The sequence below is a fragment of the Plecotus auritus genome (genome assembly GCF_963455305.1).
Source record: "Plecotus auritus genome assembly, chromosome: 11".
Lineage (NCBI taxonomy): Eukaryota > Metazoa > Chordata > Mammalia > Chiroptera > Vespertilionidae > Plecotus > Plecotus auritus.
In genome coordinates, this window is record NC_137777.1 from 33,892,963 (window position 1) to 33,912,123 (window position 19,161).

At 39.1% G+C, this 19,161-nt stretch overlaps 1 protein-coding gene across 6 annotated transcripts in view; it reads left to right on the forward strand.

Moving 5' to 3' along the window:
• The window catches only part of CHD7 (chromodomain helicase DNA binding protein 7), a 184,640-nt gene that overhangs the window by 128,714 nt on the left and 36,765 nt on the right, over window positions 1-19,161 (forward strand). For all 6 annotated transcript variants that reach the window (XM_080646130.1, XM_080646132.1, XM_080646131.1 and 3 more), the window contains exons 7-14: window positions 1,798-1,853; window positions 8,221-8,335; window positions 11,509-11,592; window positions 13,141-13,278; window positions 13,372-13,493; window positions 13,847-14,090; window positions 15,264-15,440; window positions 16,383-16,526. In XM_080646130.1, coding sequence (XP_080502256.1) covers window positions 1,798-1,853; window positions 8,221-8,335; window positions 11,509-11,592; window positions 13,141-13,278; window positions 13,372-13,493; window positions 13,847-14,090; window positions 15,264-15,440; window positions 16,383-16,526 — 1,080 coding nt within the window. The remainder of the gene's footprint in view (window positions 1-1,797; window positions 1,854-8,220; window positions 8,336-11,508; window positions 11,593-13,140; window positions 13,279-13,371; window positions 13,494-13,846; window positions 14,091-15,263; window positions 15,441-16,382; window positions 16,527-19,161) is intronic.

A 19,161-nucleotide genomic window follows, 5' to 3' on the forward strand; every position in this document is an offset into this window, starting at 1 on the left:
GGTGAGACTGCTTAGAGTGAGATGGAAAGATCGGGAAAAGGGGAAACATTGAAGTGAAAGAGACACATTGATTGGTTGCCTCCTGCACACAGGCACAGGATTGAGCCTGCAACCGAGGTCCGGGCTGTTGACTGGAATCAAACTTGCGACCCTTCAGTCCATAGGCAAGTCAATGCTCCAACCACTAAGCCAAGCCAACTAGGGCAGTAGATCAGACATTTGAATTCCATTCTAGGTTTCAGTTTCAGGGTATGCTCTGAGAAGCATCAGAAGGTATAGGCTCGCCTTGGTTTTTTATTTTCTCTGGTTATCTGGTATCTTATCTTTGCCTTTCTACTAGAATCTCCAGTTCTGTGCAAAGATAACATAACCTTGAAATCACTGCTAGAAAAAAGTAAGGTGGGTCCTAGATGCATTGTCACTAGAATTGTCTACATTTATCTCTAAATTAGCTCCAGGTTTATGTTGCTGGCTTTTGAAGGCATGCAGCAAACATTTCATTTTGGACAACTAAAAGTCTGAAACATCGACAGAGTTCTGAATACTTTGATTTAAGGAGCTGTTTTATGGTTGTGACCATTTTTAGATCCATTAGGGCAGAACCCGATATTAATGGGTTTGGACCACCCTCATGAATACTGTCTTCTTGGTGACCTTTAGGCAGGTGGAAAAACTGTTTCAAATTTAGGTTTAACTGGTACATGTGAGGGTTTTGAAGAAAAGTTTAAGTTTACAATCTTGGCAATAGTTTGAAGATTAGGGGTTGAGGGAGACTGTAGCCTCTCTCATGTTCCTACTTGCTTTCACTTTTTTTGCAGTATTTCTGAGACAGCTTAGCTCAGTGTGACCCTCAAGGCAGGTTTGGGTGCTCTTGTAAGAGAGTACAACCAATTCCTAAACATCTGTAAGTAGTGTTTATATTTATAGCCCCGATTTATCTGATCCAATGTTCCAGAAGAAAATTACACATTATGAGTTGTTTAATAGCCTAAAACCAAAAGGAAAAAATGTCTTGAAAGGCATGCTGAACATGTCAGATGAGTGGTATCTTCTGCATCCACTGCGGTCGGTAGGATCAAGGGAGATGGTACTGATAACGTGACCAGGGAACTCTCGATTTGGCTGGTGTGCATCACAATGCTAATAACCTTACCTCAGTGTAGTATTTGGAGTGTTAATTTTATTTGGCTGCGATGCATGTGAGACATCTTGTCTGAGAGATTTTAATTGTACCAGTGAGTAAAACTAAAACTGTGAATACTGATGCACTGAAATTACAGCATACGCACAAGGTTTAGTTTTATACGGTTTCTTGTTTAGAGTTATTAACTATATGGAGGAATAAATGTCTTTTAAATATTTTAAAACATTACAAAACCCACAATGTAAAGTTGCCATGAGGCAGCCAAAAATAATACATATGGCATTCAGGAGAGCAGTTGCTAATTGGCTGCTGCCTGAGAAAATGGTACACTTGGCGTCTACTTAACACTGTGGGTTTGGCAGGAAGCCAGATTTGGGGTCAGGTTGTTGTGAATGAAGCTGCATGTGGTTAGGGAGGAGTTAAAATGATTCATGTCTTAGAAGCCGTAGCACGTCGAGCGACGTGCGAGGGCCTAAGAGTGTCGGTCTACAACCCCCGGCCGCCCACCAGCTCACAACGTGCTTGTCGCTACCAGGACGGCCTGTGATGCCTCTGTCATTCCCATTTCATGTGCGGATGGGAGTAACTCTTTCCTTTTGGAATATTCCAGTAGATGGTTTTAAGTATGTGCCTGACATTTTCTTTTGTTGCAGAAGGAATCCGGAGAGGAGGTAGAAGTTGAGGAATTCTATGTGAAATACAAAAACTTGTAAGTAGATTGTGATTATTATTATTATTTTTGGATTGGGGAATATATTTTTTGAAGTACTAAAAATGCTTTAAAAATATTGGGGAAATAAAAAATAATTGGGAATTTAGAAACTGGTGTGATTTATTTAGAACTTTGAAGACCATTGCCTAATACCTTTTGATATTTCATGAATTTGATTTTTCTGAAAAAGGTGTAATGGGTGTAAAAGTGGACTAACTTTCATGTATAACCATGAAGTTCTTTTTAGAGGGTTAAAAACTCCTACAGTAAGAGAAAGTGAGTGGCAGTACTCGCCTATCCTCCGAGGAGTTTCACTCTGTGGGGCTCCCCTTCCTCCCCTCTCTGTGTGTGGAATGCTGGGCACTTGAGACGAGAAGTCCACAGTCAGGTCAAAGCTCTAGAAAACCGTGACGTCACTCACATGTTGAAATGCAGTGAGCTATGTCTGTCTGTTTTTGTTCCTAATTTTTGTTTGGTGAAGTTGAATTGCATAACTTTTAAAAAACTGAATTGAAAACACATCTGTGTTGTAGATGTATGTAGGCAGTTTATTAGGACCGAACACATATTTTGGCGAGACAGCATCGTTTTGAGGGTCAGTAGTCATCTTGCTGAAGACGACCAAGGACGTTTTCTAATCTCAGTAATAGTCATAGGGCAAGGGCGAGAATACTTGCTGATAACATAAACATTAATTTTTCTTTGAACGTTCTAGGAGAAGGTACTCAAGTACCATATTAATAAATTCCAGGGTTTAAAGAGAGGCTTTTGGAGTTACTGTCCGCACAGCCTAAGAAAACTTACCCTACCCTCGATAATAAAAGTATCAGCCTCGTGCTTTTTGTCCTTCTGCAGTGTTGCACTTGGCATTGTGTTAATGAACCGGTGCACTTCTGAAGTTCTGTGAGCAAAACCTTTTACCAAGTAAGAAGATGAGGAAGTCTCTTATCAGTGTTATGTGAGAGTACAAGGAAGTACGGAGTCTGGCAATAAAAATGTTCGGTAAACATGCGATGTCATCATTCACTGCTCAGAGCGTGATGAGTGTACACAGTTGGAAATTATGAGTATGACATGATTTTATACAGTCGTATAAAGAGTGTGGTGAGGGTAGGTAAGGATGAGATAACAAAGTAAGCCAGAGCGAGTGAGAGAGTGAGTTCTCGGTACACTTATCAAATTAAAGTTAGAGCAAAGGTGCTTAAGTAATGATTCCATAAAAGGACACTGATAGGTAGGCATCCACTAAATCAGGGTGGGGCAGTGGGACCTGGGGTGCTGGTCATAGGAAACAGCCCATCTGGCCAGGCACAGCCCCAGAGGAGCTCACAGTGCTCCTGACCAAGGACTGCTGCCAGGCCGGGGGACCAGCCATCCTTTGTCAGTCAGATGAGAGGACGCAAAGGTTCTAAAAAAAAAACCAGCTTTCCTATCTGACATTATTGGGATCTAAAGGAAATTAAAATGTCCATAAAATGAACAGTTTCTGTTAACCTTTTATTTGGACACTAGAGGCCCGGTGCACGAATTCGTGCATGGGTGAGGTCCAGCTGGCGACTGGGGCCGATGGGGCCGGGCGAGGGGGGAGGATGTGGGAGGTTGGCCAGGGGGAGGGAATGTGGGAGATTGGCCGTCTGGCCCCACCCCCGATCGGGCTAGGGGAACCAATTGGGGGTGGGCTGGCCAGGGGGAGGGGCCGCAGGCAGTTGGCCAGCCGGCCCTGCCCCCTGGTCAAACTCCCAGTCGAGGGGTCAATTTGCATATTAGCCTTTTATTATATAGGATAATTTCAGATTTACAGGAATAATGCAAAAATGGTACAAAGAATTTGTTTTTCTTTGTGTAATTAAAAAGTGCTTTGTAGAAAGATACTTTGAAATGTGATATAATGGCTGCTAAGTGGTGATTTAGTGATTTCATCACTCCTAAATTTATTAGTTGGGTTTCAACTATAAGGAAGAGCTTTAACCTTTTTAGCCATTTGCTTATTTATAGCCGTGCAGACTTGTGGCTTTTTACTTGATTCCATGGGTCATAATTCTTTATTATCAGTTACTTTGCTCGCAGTATCCCAGATTTGACCATTGGGAGCCCCTTCAATCTGGCTCCTCTCTCCTTTTGCCTTGTCCCGTCTTCCTTGAGCTCTTCCTTACTTTTCTGACACAGGACGATGCTCCAGACTCCTCTGGCAATTTTCTTAGATGTGCTCATGGCTGCTGGGGAGTCATGCTAGGCCCTCTCAGTGGATAGGGCTAAGAGGGGAGTGCTTATGTCTGTGTGTGCACTTACGTGCATGGACATGTGTATGTCTGTGTGACATATATACACACGTCACGCACACATACGTTAATTGCATAAACACACACCTCTACCTACCAACCTAACAACAGTAAAAAACAATGCCTTTATATTGATAACTTCCAAATTTATTTCAACTCCACAGGGTTTATTCTAATCTTTCCCATTCTAATATTAATAACTCCCTTCTTTGACCACAAGAAACCTGACTCTTATATTTTCTATAATATGTTTGCTTATTTGTCAGTCCTAGAATATACAGGAAGTGGTTTCAGAATTACTAGACCATATTTCTGTGAAAAAGAAGCCTACTAACAAGTTCATTTGGTATTTGTTTACAGTTTTTTCAATTTAACCTGAGGGTATAGAGGTTAAATACTTTGTTCAAAATTTCCTTGGGTTAGTTTTTTCCTCCTCCTGCCCCCTTTCAGTGTGGTTATTTATTTGCTGCGCAGTTTGGTTCATTGGTTTCTGTTTGTATTTGTATTCCATTTTAGCTCCCTGCCCCCATTCTTACTGATACATATAATTCAAGTTCATGAAATATTCACTGGTTCAAAAAGCAGAATTACACACCAAAGAAGTGTTACCTCCTCATTCCACCCTGTTCCTGTTTTCCTTCTTATTAATCCCAGATTATCCTTTCCAAAGTTTTGCCATGAACATGCATAGATATGTGTATATGTACACATACGCATATTACATACGTAAAATATAATACTTATTTCCCCCTTTTTTGCACACAAAAGAATAGCATATTAGCAGTACACATTTGCACTTTGCTTTTTTCACAAGACTACATTCTGGAAATTACTTGACAGTTCATAAGGTCTTTTTCATTCTTAGTTACAGCTACATAGTACTCCACTGCATGGCTATGTCATAGCTTATTCAGCCAATCTCCTCTATAAGTGGCTTCTGATACTTCACAGTAACAGATAATGCTGCAGTAAATATTCCCACACTTGCATATTTTCGAATTGTTGGAAGCATAGCTTCAGGGTGAATTCCTAGAAGTGGGATTGCAAGATCAAAGGCCAGAGGTACCTGCAGCTCCGTTATTGCCACATTTCCTTCCATAGGGTTGTGTTGGTTTGCATCCAATCCACAATGGCAGAGAGCACCCGCTTTCCCAGTCTTTCCAACACAGTGCAGTTTACTTTCTACTTTTTGTGAGATATTGTGTTTCAGTGTAGTTCCAAGTAGCATTTATTTTTATTCTGAATGCAGTAGAACATATTTTCATAAATTTAATGGCATTTTGTATCTTATTTTGTCAGTTGTTTGTTCATGTCTTTTGCTTATTTTTCTATTGTGCTCGCCTCAATTTTTAAGTATTCTTTATATGGGATTCTAGTTCCTTATCTGTGTTATATATTGCAGCTAACTTCCCTCACCCCCAGTTTCGATTGTCTTTTAACTTTATTGCATTGTAAATTTAAATATATATTTATATAGTTATACCTATTAATCTTTTCTTTTATTGGGTCTGGCTTCTGAGTCACAGTTAGGAAGCCTTTGTCTGCATCCAGGTTAGAGAGGAATCGCTGTGTTTTCCTCTACAGCTTGCATGGATTCATTGTCTGTGTTTAGGTGCCTCATCCACGTGGTGTTTATCTCTGCCCCACCTATATGAGATGCAACTGTTTTGTACCAAAGATACATATTTATTTGGCTCTGTGCTTTAGTCTAATCCTTTAGTCGGGAGCCTGTGGCACACTATTTTCCTTATAGAGGTTTTATAGTGTATTTTAATGTCTGGATTCCCCTAAGATCATTTCCATTTTAATGTTTTCTTGGATATTCTTGCATGTTTATTTTTATATTTAGTTCAGTATTAAATTGTCTTGCTCCATAAAAATGCTTGTTTATATTTTTATTTACATTGTGTTGATTTGCAAATTTATAATGTTGATTCATGCTGTCTAAAAACAAGGATATCTTTACAGTTGGTTCATTTCTAATTTTGTGTCTGTTATAGGAGAGTTTTAAACATTTCCTTATATTAAGTTTCACACGTTTCTTATTAAACTTATTACTAAGTATTTTACCTTTGTTGATATTATAAAAGAGCTTTTCTGTAACATGACATCTTCTTACTTGTTATTTGTGTGAATGGAGGCTGTTGACTTAACTTTATATCCTGCTACATTACTGGAATTATTTTATTTTTTTAATTAATTTTCTAATTGATTCTCTAGGGGTTTGCAGTTATGCAATTATATCATCTGCAAATAGAGATAGTTTTACTTCTTATTTTATTGCTCCTCTTGCTTTCTCTCACCTAATGGCATTGGATAATGCCTTGAATATGATATTGAATAACAGTGGGGAGAGAGCGCACCCTTCACCTGTTTCTGATCTTGGTGAAAAGCCTGGGGTGGGGCTTTTCTCCTTATAGTGAAGCAGAGTTACCGAAAACTTCAGCCCAGTTTGTGAGAGAGAGAGAGAGAAGTGCTGTGCCCACCTCCCGGTCACGCCGCTGGTGGCCCCTGCCCACCTCCCAGTCACGCCGCTGGTGGCCCGTGCCCACCTCCCGGTCACGCCGCTGGTGGCCCGTGCCCACCTCCCGGTCACACCGCTGGTGGCCCGTGCCCACCTCCCGGTCACGCTGGTGGTGCTTCAGAGGCCTGCACACTGCAGTCAAGACAAGAGCACTGACTACACGCTTCCCCTTCCTCCCTTAGAGCTAGGAGACTAGGATAGGCTATTCTTATATTTGCTCTGGTTGTAGCACTATTGAGTACTATTATTGAGAATTTGGGAGATCGGGGTTGAAAGTAGAAAATAAAATACTTGCAATACTTCCACCACAAAATGATCATTATTAACATTGTGATGCATTTTCGTTTAGTCTGTTTTCTCTAAGAGTATGTATGTATAGGGTTTATATTAATTCATATCTATATAGGCATATATATTTAAAGTCAGTAACTCCCTCAGTCAATTGTAGGACTAATCAGTCCTCCCTTTGAAAATGCATATTAAACATTACGTAAATATAAATGATATGATACTTAATATCGTAAGTGTTTTGATATCACCAATCATTTTCAAAAGATTTTATAATGGCTGCACAGTTTCTAAGAGTAGTACCTTGATTTTGAAAGATATATATATATACATATATATGTATGTATATATATATATTCAAGCCCCTCATTTCTTTTTAATGCCCTCACTAGTAAGAGAAATAAGGGACACTTGAGGCCATCAAGGATAGGGAGAGAATAATGGTACTGAAGAATATTGAAATACCAAATAAAATGTCATAGTTACCATAAAGCATTAACTATATACCTGTGAGTCCTGGGGAAGGAAAAGGGAGGATGGAGAGTATTGAAGTTGAGGTTAGAGAAAACACAGCGTGCTCGGGGCAGGCTGGTAAGTCTGCAGGGGAGGGGATGTGCCATTGCAAGGATGGGGTAGACATTAAAGGCAGAATGCACAGGGACAAGGGGCATCATCGCAGAGCTGGGAGGGCTGGACTGGGAGGCAAGAACGGGCTAGGAGCAGTTGGGGGCAGGGTGTTCAGAGAGCGGGCGGTGGGCCCTTCTCCCTGATTGCTCTGGATAGAAGGACTAAGGGTTAGGTTTGCTTTTGCTATTTCAAATTTGAATTCTTTTAACTTGATGAAAACCTTTATTTCTCAATTAATGGTAAAAGGCTCAAAATATAAATTCATAATTAAGGCCACCCTCTAGCTTTAACTGTTTTGTATTGAAGTGTAATCCATTTACTTGTAAAACACCTTGTTGGGTCTTTTATTTATTTATTTATTTATTTATTTATTTATTTATTTATTTATTATTTATTTTATGGGCAGTGGATAAGAGAGCTGGGAGCTAGGACAGAAGGCACATTTTAGGCACTGTTACCGATTTTCTTTTCTTAGTCTCAAAAGTTAGTAATTATGTTGAATGTTGCTTAGCAGCCTGTATGAGTAAACAGGTTATTTTGCTAATTAGCTGTTTAGTTGACTTTGGGGAAACTATAAAAGACATATATATAATAAAGGATTCATTATTTTTCACATGTTTCAAGTATATTATTTTATTTTTTTTAGCTCTTATCTTCATTGTCAATGGGCATCTGTAGAAGATCTGGAAAAAGATAAGAGAATTCAGCAAAAGATTAAACGATTTAAGGCAAAGCAGGGCCAGAACAAATTCCTTTCAGAGGTATGAAATACCTGGTTAATTTTTAAAGTATTTACTTTATTTAAATGTTCTGAATTTTGAATTTTAGTTCAGTAGTTTATTAAGAAAAACTAGTTTGCCTCATTTGGTACTGTTACTTGCATATTGGTAACTGCTTATTGCTAAAAAAAAATTTGTAAACAGGAAATTTCTCATTCTTCCTGTTGCTTAGTCTAGAAGATACTGGTCCTTAAGATATTGTGTGGAAATATGATGGTATGATTACAATCTTGTAATGAAAGTCCAGTTAGTAGATATTGAAAAATGTAAGTAGAAAAAAGTTTTATTAAGATTTAGCAGGTTAAAAACTCTACAGTACGCATTAAATACAAGTTCTAGGAAATAAAAGTTTATTTCCATTGGGGAAGGTATGAGGCAAACTTCTTTTGTTCAAGTCAGTGCCTCATTACAGAAAGTTCACTTGACTAATTTTCACAAATGCTGTGCTGTGGTGTAGAAATTGGCATATCTTTGCGATCTCCCTTACTGTGTGGGTTATCAATTATGATGAGAAGGTAACCATACCTAGGGCAGGGAAGTAAAACTCGCATTTTTAAGAAGGCCAAGTTTCCCCCCAACATAGTCAACTACGTTTAAAAAAAGTGCTTTCACACACTGCTTCCTGGGGGCTCTGGACTGTTGATTACCAGTTTGGTTTCACTTACAGCCTCTAGTAGATAAAAAAGAAACTTTGACACTGAAAGATTAAACTTGCTGATTTCTTAGTTTTCTTTTCCATTAAGGAGTTAACAGAATATAAAATGTAAGGAAGTGTGAAATTGATGCAAAATAATACCTGTTTAACAGCTTACTTCACACCCCTACCTCTTTGTAGAGATAGAGGTGGGGCCAGAAGAATGTTCAGTACTTTATGTCATAAAATCCTTATAATCTCAGGTGACAAGTCTGTGTTCCCCTGGAATCTGATTTCCATGAAGATTTTACATGGTTTACAGGCAGATTGTAAAGTTTGTATTCGATGGGGGATCAGGTGGTGGTTGCTTTACTAGACATATGTCTGGATCACCACTTCTGTTATTCTGAGTAGTGGGCGTCTTTGCAATACTGAGGGGAAGGGAGGTGTGCAAATGTGACTCACTCCTCACATCTTGGAGAATATTTAGGTGATTCTCTGAAAGGGCAGTTTCCAAGAAAATAATGGGAAGTTCCATTTTTCATGCCCTTCTTAATGAAACGAAGGTTAAATGTCTGTGACATTGGGCAAGTTGAAATCATTTAGCTTCCTTTTAGAAAGAGACACCGTATATTCTGCTGACCTTTTCTATGGATTAGTGGCAAGGAACAGGAAAGCGTGCTATGTTAACTTACCCTCACAGCCTTGGGTCCTGGTTCTGTTTATTAAATTTATTTGGACTGTGTTTCCTGGAGTCAGATGCACTTTACGGACATGTGCCTCACCCTGGCTCTGTAGCCTCTCTATGTGGGTCTGTCTTTGTGGATCACCTACATCAAGGTTAGAATACACTATTTTTCTGGTAACTTGTCAACTAGAATCTGAAGTTTTGCCTTGAATGGAAGTCTGAGAAGAGAATCCAAGTGTTAGCAGAAAAGGATAAAGGAGATTCCTTTCCTCTTTCTCTTTTACACACACACACACACACACACACACACACACACCCACCCACACCCACCCACCCACCCACCCACCCACCCACCCCTGTTTGTCCATATTCCATCGATGGTCCTGGATTTAGGTTTTGCTAAGTTCTGACTACTTTTACATTCTTTGTTTCATCTTATGCTTTCTTGTAAGTCTGCTGCAATTAAAATCTCTATTCAAGGAGATTATTGAAACTGGAAATTGCATCACATGCATGATGGCATGCATAGATTATTCACCTGAAGGATAGAAATGTTTAGGAGTAAAGTTAAGGATTTAAATTCAGCAATGACAGCTTCTGTTTAAGAATGAGTTGTCTTAAAAAGAGCATTTGTCATCAAAACTAGTTACTAGAAGTTTTAGTGCTTATGCTGTTGTGAATAACACACACATATTGTGTGCCTAAATCTAGACTCGTTTGACAAAGCCTGTGCATTAATATATTGATATTTTAAATCAACTGAGCATTTCAATGAATTTTTTGCCTCGCTAATCAACTCTATGTAAAGTCCTGAGGCAGTTGAAACACATTTTTTATTTTTGATTTATAATTCACAGTTCAAAGCATCCAAACCCAGTGTTTTAATGGGAACAGTGTGTTATCCTTGAGCTGACTGTGATCGAACAGTTTATCTTTTCAACCTGCAATTCAGTGCATATGAAGTGTCTCATATGTCCTTGCAAAGCATTTTAATGCAGTTATATTACTGATAAATTAATTGATAGGAATCCGATAATATGAATTTTGTTTTCTAACTTATCTGACTGACTTATTTAAAGTGTGGTTTAGTCTGTAACTTCCCTTTGAGTCATATTGTGTGTGTTTTTTTAAATGCGAGCAAGCAGTATTACTTAATTTTGTAAAAATTGTTAATATATTGGCTAACCTAATTATTTAAGACTTATTTTTGTATCCCTAGTACTTTTAGCTAAATGCTCTGTATTCGGTACAAATAAATCATTAGAACCTTTAATGACAAGACTGTATTCAAATGAGGTACTAATATTGATTGGCAAAACAACCAAATATCATACTCTGTTCATACTAAAATATGAATTTCACTGGTTTCAGTGTTTTTAGCTTTTGAATAACGTTCTGTAAATGATGCTGTAAAGCAGCAGACCACTCTGAGAGTTATGAGATTCCAGTAGCACGTACTGTGCATGGCTCTGGGTCTTTTTTGCAAGCTGTAGTTTCAAGAATGCTGAATGCATTCGCATGCCATCAGCCTTTTGGATTGCTCATTAGTGAATTGTAATTTCACACTTCATTTAAAATATTCTTAAACATTCTCTCACAGTAAAAAAGGTTTCACACAGTAATTAAAAGACCCAGTTAACAAAGTCTGAGAAGTCTGATTTCCTCATGGGGAATGATTTTGCTAAATTGTAGCATTTCAATTAATATAAAAGGATTTGCCAAATATAAATTTTGTGTTGCTGTGACCCAAAATATTACTGCTCGGTGAAAAGTGGAATAGTGTTTACTCTCAGGAATTACATAAACATTTAAATTTTTTTTCCTTTGGTGCAGATTGAAGATGAGCTTTTTAATCCAGATTATGTGGAGGTTGACCGGATAATGGACTTTGCACGTAGCACAGATGACCGGGGAGAGGTAACAGAAGATCATTCGTATTAGGGGGCAGAGACTCAGACAGCTTATGTGTGTTTACAGAGAGTGATCGTGGCCATCCTAGGTCTGGTCCTGGTCAGAGCCTTGGATCATGGCACACTTGGTCCAAATTTAACTGAAATTTATTGACTTACTATTAGTTTTATGACTTAATAGTGCTAAATGTGTTTATGTGTTGTCAGGGAGCTTTTTAAAAGAGATCAATTTTCAATATGAAAGGAATACATCGACATTTTGCACAATTCCAGAATATAATCAATAAAAAGAATTCAATACATTTCAGTATAAATCTGTTATGTAGCACAAAATTTCCTTATGTAATTAAGAGTGCAGTTGTAGCAGAATGGAGTTTAATGTTGTTTAACATTGGACATACTTAGTGAAGTTGATGAACTTCATTTAATGTGGTGCACAGAGGATGTTACAAAATAAAGATCATATCAGTTACAAGATATTTGACTTTTATTATTTAGTTTCACTTGAAAAAATATATTTCATAATATATTTACATAGTACACCAAATGGTTTTAACATCATAACCAGGTTAATGTACCTTAGTCCTGAAATGAAGGTCAACAGACCCAAACATTTTCTAGAGGAAAAGACAAAGAAAATTTCATTGATCTATATTACCCAAAATATTTTGCTCTCTAATCTTTTAGAACGCAAACACATTATTTTTGTAAAAGATTTTTAAAATTGATTTTTAAATAGAGAGGAAGAGGGTGAGGGGGGAGAGAGAGAGAGAAACATTGATATGAGAGGGGAACATCGATTGGCTGCCTCCTGCATGCCCCCTACTGGGGATTGATCCTGAAACCTAGTCATATGCCCTGCTAGGGAATCGAACTGGCAACCTTTCAGTGCACAGTAGGATGCCCAACCAACTGAGCCACATTGGCTAGGACTGAAACACATTATTTTAAAGTGATTGGATACAAACGATATTTCTCCCTTTAAGAAAAAGGCAGAAATCCTAATAAACTCAAGCCTTTTCTTATTTTTTTAAGAAACTAACCAATTATGTAAGTACTAGAGGCCCAATGCACGAAATTCGTGCAAGGGCTTGGCCCTCGCAGCCACGGCCCTCGCAGCCACAGCCCTCACAGCCCCGGCTTTGTCCAGAAGGTCGTCTGGTCTAATTAAGCATGTTACGCTTTTATTATTATAGATATATAATCTATAAGATAATTTACTATATACGTCTGAATCAAATACCTGGCGAATGATTTGCACAGGCTCAAATTCAGCTATTATTTACTAGATATTTATACCTTTTGGCTTTTGAACATTACTTATCAGTGACTTAAATAAAAATTAATTTGTTCTGATAATACTACTCAATAATATTATTTCCAGTTTAAACTTGAGACTCTATAACTAGGGACTACTTTTAAAACTTCTCCCCACTAAGTCTTACTGTTGCTTGGGTGGTGTCTGTTGACAAATGAGGTAGAGCTCACATTTCCTTTATACATCGAGTATTTTGGTCAAATGAATCTGATTCTGATTCCCTTAAACGTGCCCCAGCCCGTGACTCACTACCTGGTGAAGTGGTGCTCCCTGCCTTATGAGGACAGCACTTGGGAGCTGAGGCAGGACATCGATCAAGCCAAGATCGAGGAGTTTGAGAAACTAATGTCCAGGGAGCCTGAAACAGCGCGCGTGGTAAGAATTGGCTGAGGGTAGGGGATTTAATTTGAAAATAGCATCGTGCGGTCTTTGAGAAACCACTAATGGGATTTACTATATTTGAAACAGGAGCGACCTCCTGCTGATGATTGGAAGAAATCGGAGAGTTCCAGGGAGTATAAAAACAATAACAAACTCAGGGAATACCAGTTGGAGGGAGTAAACTGGCTACTTTTCAATTGGTACAACATGTATGTAAAACATGTTTCCTTCACTTTTAAAAAGGCCTATTGTTTTTTCCTTTGTAGTTATTGAAAATAGTACTCACATATAACTTAGTAACATTTAACTCTCTACTAAGATTATAATAAAATAGCAAACATTGGAAGTATGCTTATTATTTATTCAACAAATAATACAGAGGTTGATAGAAGTATGTAAAAATAATTATTTCTTGGAAATGTATTTTACTGAAGCTAAGGAAAACATCTAAGATAGGCATTTGTGAGTATAGTAATGTATGTTTTGTGGAAAAAAAAAAAAAAAAAGCAGTGACTAATATCTGTACTCATTAAACTTTCCTTCTTTTATTTCCTTCCCAAAGGCGAAACTGCATTTTAGCAGATGAAATGGGTTTGGGAAAAACTATCCAGTCCATTACATTTCTCTATGAGATATATTTGAAAGGAATCCATGGCCCTTTTTTAGTAATTGCCCCATTGTCCACAATCCCCAACTGGGAAAGGGAATTCCGTACCTGGACAGAGTTGAACGTGGTTGTGTATCATGGGAGTCAAGCTAGTCGTCGGACCATTCAGTTGTATGAAATGTACTTCAAAGATCCCCAGGTAAAACATGACAGGTGGTTTTGCCTATGCTTAGTATGTGCATTTTAAAGCGTTGGGATTTAAAATGGTCTCAGTGATTTGAGGGAAAGGGGTTTAGATTTTGCAAAATTGAGAAATTTGCTTTAGGTTTCTTACCTAATTTATGATTGTGTTATATTTCTGCATGTCATAATTACAGCTTTTCATTTTTATAGCTTAATCATTTTGATTATTAGATTAAAAATAAATGAAATTTTTTACCTTGGATGATCAATGAAAATCACTTAATGTGTTGATTTGCTAATTGGCTTTCTTTTGCAATTAAAAATGTAAATAGAAAGAATATTTTGTTACATTCTTGTTGGAAATGAAAAATACCACGCACGTAATTTTGAGTGACACAATGAATGAAATACATCCAAAGGGAAGAGTTTATACTTTGGCTCTTAGTAGCAATTACTGTGAATTTTCACTTTGCTAGTTACCTGCAATTATTCTGTGATGTTAACATTTAAAATTACTTGATGAAGAAGGGAGAATAGTAATCCCTAAATTAGTTTTAAGCTCTAGGTAGTAAATGGGAGTTCTATAACTGGGAATAGGACAGAGATTTTTGTTTTACTTTTTGTTTGCTTTAAGTGTAAAATCTGCCCTATAACTGATTAAAAAAGGGAAATATTGAAACTTGTTTATTTTGTATTTATCTTTAAATTTGGGAAATTATAAGTTCTATCCTAAGTGAATGATCTTTGTTTTATCACTTTAAAAATAAAAAATAAGTTACAAAAGTAAAGGAAAGGTAAAACACTTTAAAAAGTAAAAAAGTTCTTTTTAAGTTAGCTTAGTACACAGTGCCTTTGGCCTTTCACTTCGGAGTCCATGGGATGTGACTAGAATGGGCACTCTTAGTAGCACTTTGCTGCATGTAAGGAAATTGGATCAGAAATTTTACTAACAGTTTTCTAACCTCCTTGAAAAAGGGAAGGTTTTAAGGCCTTCTTATACCACAGAAGCTTAAACCTCCAAAATACGTGTTATTTAAAATAAAGGTTCCCAAAGGGATAAATCCTCCAAAATACGTGTTATTTAAAATAAAGGTTCCCAAAGGGATAAATCCATATGTCTTATGCTCTTTATTTATTCTCAGAGTTGTTAATCTGTAGTGCTAGATAATAATCAGAGTTGTTTTTGTAGGGTCGAGTGATAAAGGGGTCCTATAAATTTCATGCCATCATCACGACCTTCGAGATGATTTTGACTGATTGTCCTGAGCTGCGGAATATTCCATGGCGCTGTGTAGTCATCGATGAAGCCCACCGGCTGAAGAACAGGAACTGCAAGCTGCTGGAGGGACTCAAGATGATGGACTTGGTCAGTGATCATTGGTGATTTCATTGAACCCGAATACAACTGTCGCTGGCGCAGCATTCCTGCCACTCTGGATTTGACTGGTGCCTGGGGAGGGTGTTTGCAAAGTCTGTCAGATATTGTGATACATCCTCCCGCGCTTGTAGTTACACAAAAGTGGCTGCTGTCTTCCTGATTCTGACATTGTTGGCTGGTATCACAGCATCATATAGTCGTGATACTTTCCCTAAAATGAGTTTCAAGTAATTGCTAAACAGTTCTCCGTTTTGGATGTACAGAAGTAGGACAAGGGCACAAATGTGACAGGGGAGCTGGTGAAAAAGCTTGTAAACAGGAGGAATTGTTTTAAAGAAATACCTGACTTGATTCAGAGACAAAGTTAGAAATTGCATCTGTTAAAAAGTGATTGTGGTCTTTAAAACCAAGCCGACCCCTTTGCTAGTTTGAAATTTTTGAAGAACAAAATAGTTTTTCATGTGCTGTTGCATATAGAAGAACTTCTTTTGTCTGCAACGTGAGTCATGCAGGAAGCAGATGGGGAGACGCGAGCGCTGTTGATGCAGAGAACAGAAAGAGTCATGGGAGCTTTATCTGAGCCTAGGGATTTTAGGGAAAACTTCAGCTCTGATGCGGAAAAAGCAGACCCTTAGGGGACTTTCGAAGCTGGGCACTACACTGTTGACCTAATGACCCCAGGAAGAGACAAAATGGCAAGACACAGTTACCACCAGGCCTGCAGTTCCAGGCAGGCCCCTCCATGTGCATCTGAATCAGGGACCACTTTTTTCTTGTATCTCCGCCTCTGTGCCTAATTCCTTGCCTTTACGTAGGGTGGGTGCAGAATTAACTTCAGAGAGAAGTAGGAACATGGATACCTAGAGAGGCTCTGGTTTTGAGAAACGGTTTTTGTTACGATCTGTCACTGGTCCCCTTGCATTCCTGCAGGAACACAAAGTGCTGCTGACGGGGACCCCGCTGCAGAACACTGTGGAGGAGCTCTTCAGCCTGCTCCACTTCTTGGAACCGAGTCGCTTCCCTTCAGAAACCACCTTCATGCAAGAGTTCGGTGATCTGAAAACAGAGGAACAGGTATTTCTCACGTCTACTTTGTATTTTAGTCATACAGTTGAAGATTAACTCATGAAATGGCAAAGGAGTAATATTAAACTAATGTAAAAATGTAAATTATCTTTTTTTTTTCTTTTTCTTTTTTTTTGGTTTTATTTTTTTTCCCTCTTCTTTTTTTTTTTAAATAAATCTTTATTGTCCAGATTATTACAGGTGTTCCTCTTTTTTTCCCCCGTAGCTCCCCTCCACCTGATTCCCCAGCCCACCCCATGCCCTTACCCCCCGCCACTGTCTTCATCCATAGGTGTAAGATTTTTGTCCAGTCCCTTCCCGCACCCCTCACACCCCCTCCCCCCTGAGAATTGTCAGTCCACTCCCTTTCTATGTCCCTGATTCTATTATATTCCCCAGTCCATTCTGTTCTTCAGATTTTTTATTCACTTGATTTTTAGATTCACTTGTTGGTAGGTATGTATTTGATGTCATTTTGTTGTTCATCATTTTTATCTTTACCTTTTTCTTCTTCTTCCTCTTCTTAAAGAATACCCTTCAGCATTTCATGTAATCCTGGTTTGGTGGTGATGAACTCCTTTAGCTTTTTCTTATCTGTGAAGCTCTTTATCTGACCTTCAACTCTGAATGATAGCTTTGCTGGGTAGAGTAATCTTGGTTGTAGGTTCTTGCGGTTCATCACTTTGAATATTTCTTGCCACTCCCTTCTGGCCTGCATAGTTTCTGTTGAGAAATCAGCTGACAGTCGTATGGGTGCTCCCTTGTAGGTAACTAACCGTTTTTCTCTTGCTGCTTTCAAGATTCTCTCTTTGTCTTTTGCCCTTGGCATTTTAATTATGATGTGTCTTGGTGTGGTCCTCTTTGGATTCCTCTTGTATGGGGTTCTGTGTGCTTCCTGAACTTGTAAGTCTATTTCTTTCACCAGGTAAGGAAAGTTTTCTGTCATTATTTCTTCTAATAGGTTTTCAATATTTTGCTCTTTCTCTTCTTCTGGCACCCCAAAAATTCGAATGTTGGTACGCTTAAAGTTGTCCCAGAGGCTCCTTACACTATCTTCATATTTTTGGATTTTTTCTTTTTGTTTTTCTGGTTGGGTGTTTTTTGTTTCCTCATATTTCAGATCTTTGGTTTGATTCTTGGGGTACGTTGATCTACAGTTGAGTTTCTGTATATTCTTTATTTCAGACAGTGTATGCTTAATTTCTGACTGGTCCTTTTCCATTTTTTTGGCATTCTCATTAAGGTCCTTGAAGGTCTCACTAAGCTCCTCAGAGGTCTCATCAAGTTTCTCGGTTTTTAGAAGATTCTTGAGTAACCTTATAAATGTGGTTCTGAACTCTATGTCGTCCATTAGTTTGCTTTCCTCCATTTCTCTCATTCGTGACATGTTTCTTTGTCTCCGCATTTTGCTGCTTCCTTGTGTTGATGGAGTGGCTTTGTGTGGTAGGTGACCTATAGGGGCCAGTAGCTCAGCCTCCCCAATCACCTGAGGTGGATGCTCATGGTACACCCCTTTGTGGGCTGAGTGCAAAGTCTTGGTGTAGTTAAGCCTTGATTACTGTTGGTACACTGGGAGGAATTGACCTCCAGGCCAATTGGCTGTGAGGACCCGCTGTGTCTATAATGGAAGAACTGCTGCACTGGAGACACGTTTATGGTGCAGGACTTGTTTCAGTGGGGCTTTGGTGCTCACTGAGTCTGCCTCTTGAATGTGTCACTTATGGATGTGAGGAGTTGAAATCTGGTGTCTCACACTGACCACTAGGTACACTGGCTTCTGGATCTCCAATGGGGTGCAGGTCAGCTACTGTCTGAGGCCACCCAGCAGGAGCTACAGCAAGAACTACAGTTTTCTCTTCTTTGCTTGGGGTTTGGAGGTTTTGGAGCTGTCTGACCCGGGCTGCAAGTTTGCTAGGTTAAGCTGTGATAGGGCAGGCCATTCATATGCTAAAGCCACTGCTTGGAGCTTGGGTGGGTTTGTAGATTGTGCGGGGCGGGGTCTCAGGGCGTGACTAGGCTAGGGCGTGGCAAACAGCAGAAGCTGCCAGTAAGCAGGCTCTGCGGCTCTGTGTCTCCAACCGTGTCCCCGCGTCCTGCGCCCCAGCACAATAAACAATTGTTCCTGCGCACAGCCCTGCAAGCAAGCCTCCCTCACTTTCCGACCCCACGGCAGACAGTCCAGCTTCTCCCCGTAGGAGTTTGGGTCCCCCGCGTCTCCCCAGAAACTGGAGTTCAGAGTAATCGGGAGCTTATCTCCCTTCCGGTTGAAAACAGCAGCGCTCCCAGTCACCCATCGCAAGCCCGATTCGCGCGTCTCCGTACCTCAGCTTTTCAGCACTTGTGCACCCCTCAGTGCTGTTTGCTCTTTCCTTCTAGTTGTAGAACTTCCACTCAGCCAGCTTTCCCGTGGTTCTGGGTGATAGACGTTTTGTCTTTTAGTTGTAGTTTTGAAATTGTTGTGCGAGGCAGCAGTTTAGGTGTTTACCTATGCCACCATCTTGGATCTCCAAAATGTAAATTATCTTAGTTTTGTCCTCCTGCCCAGTAGACAAGTGAGCTTTATATCTCCTTTCCTTGGACAGCCCAAGTCTTCGTGACAGAAGTTTTCTGTCTGTCTGTCCATTTGCCCTTGTGAAGGATTGTT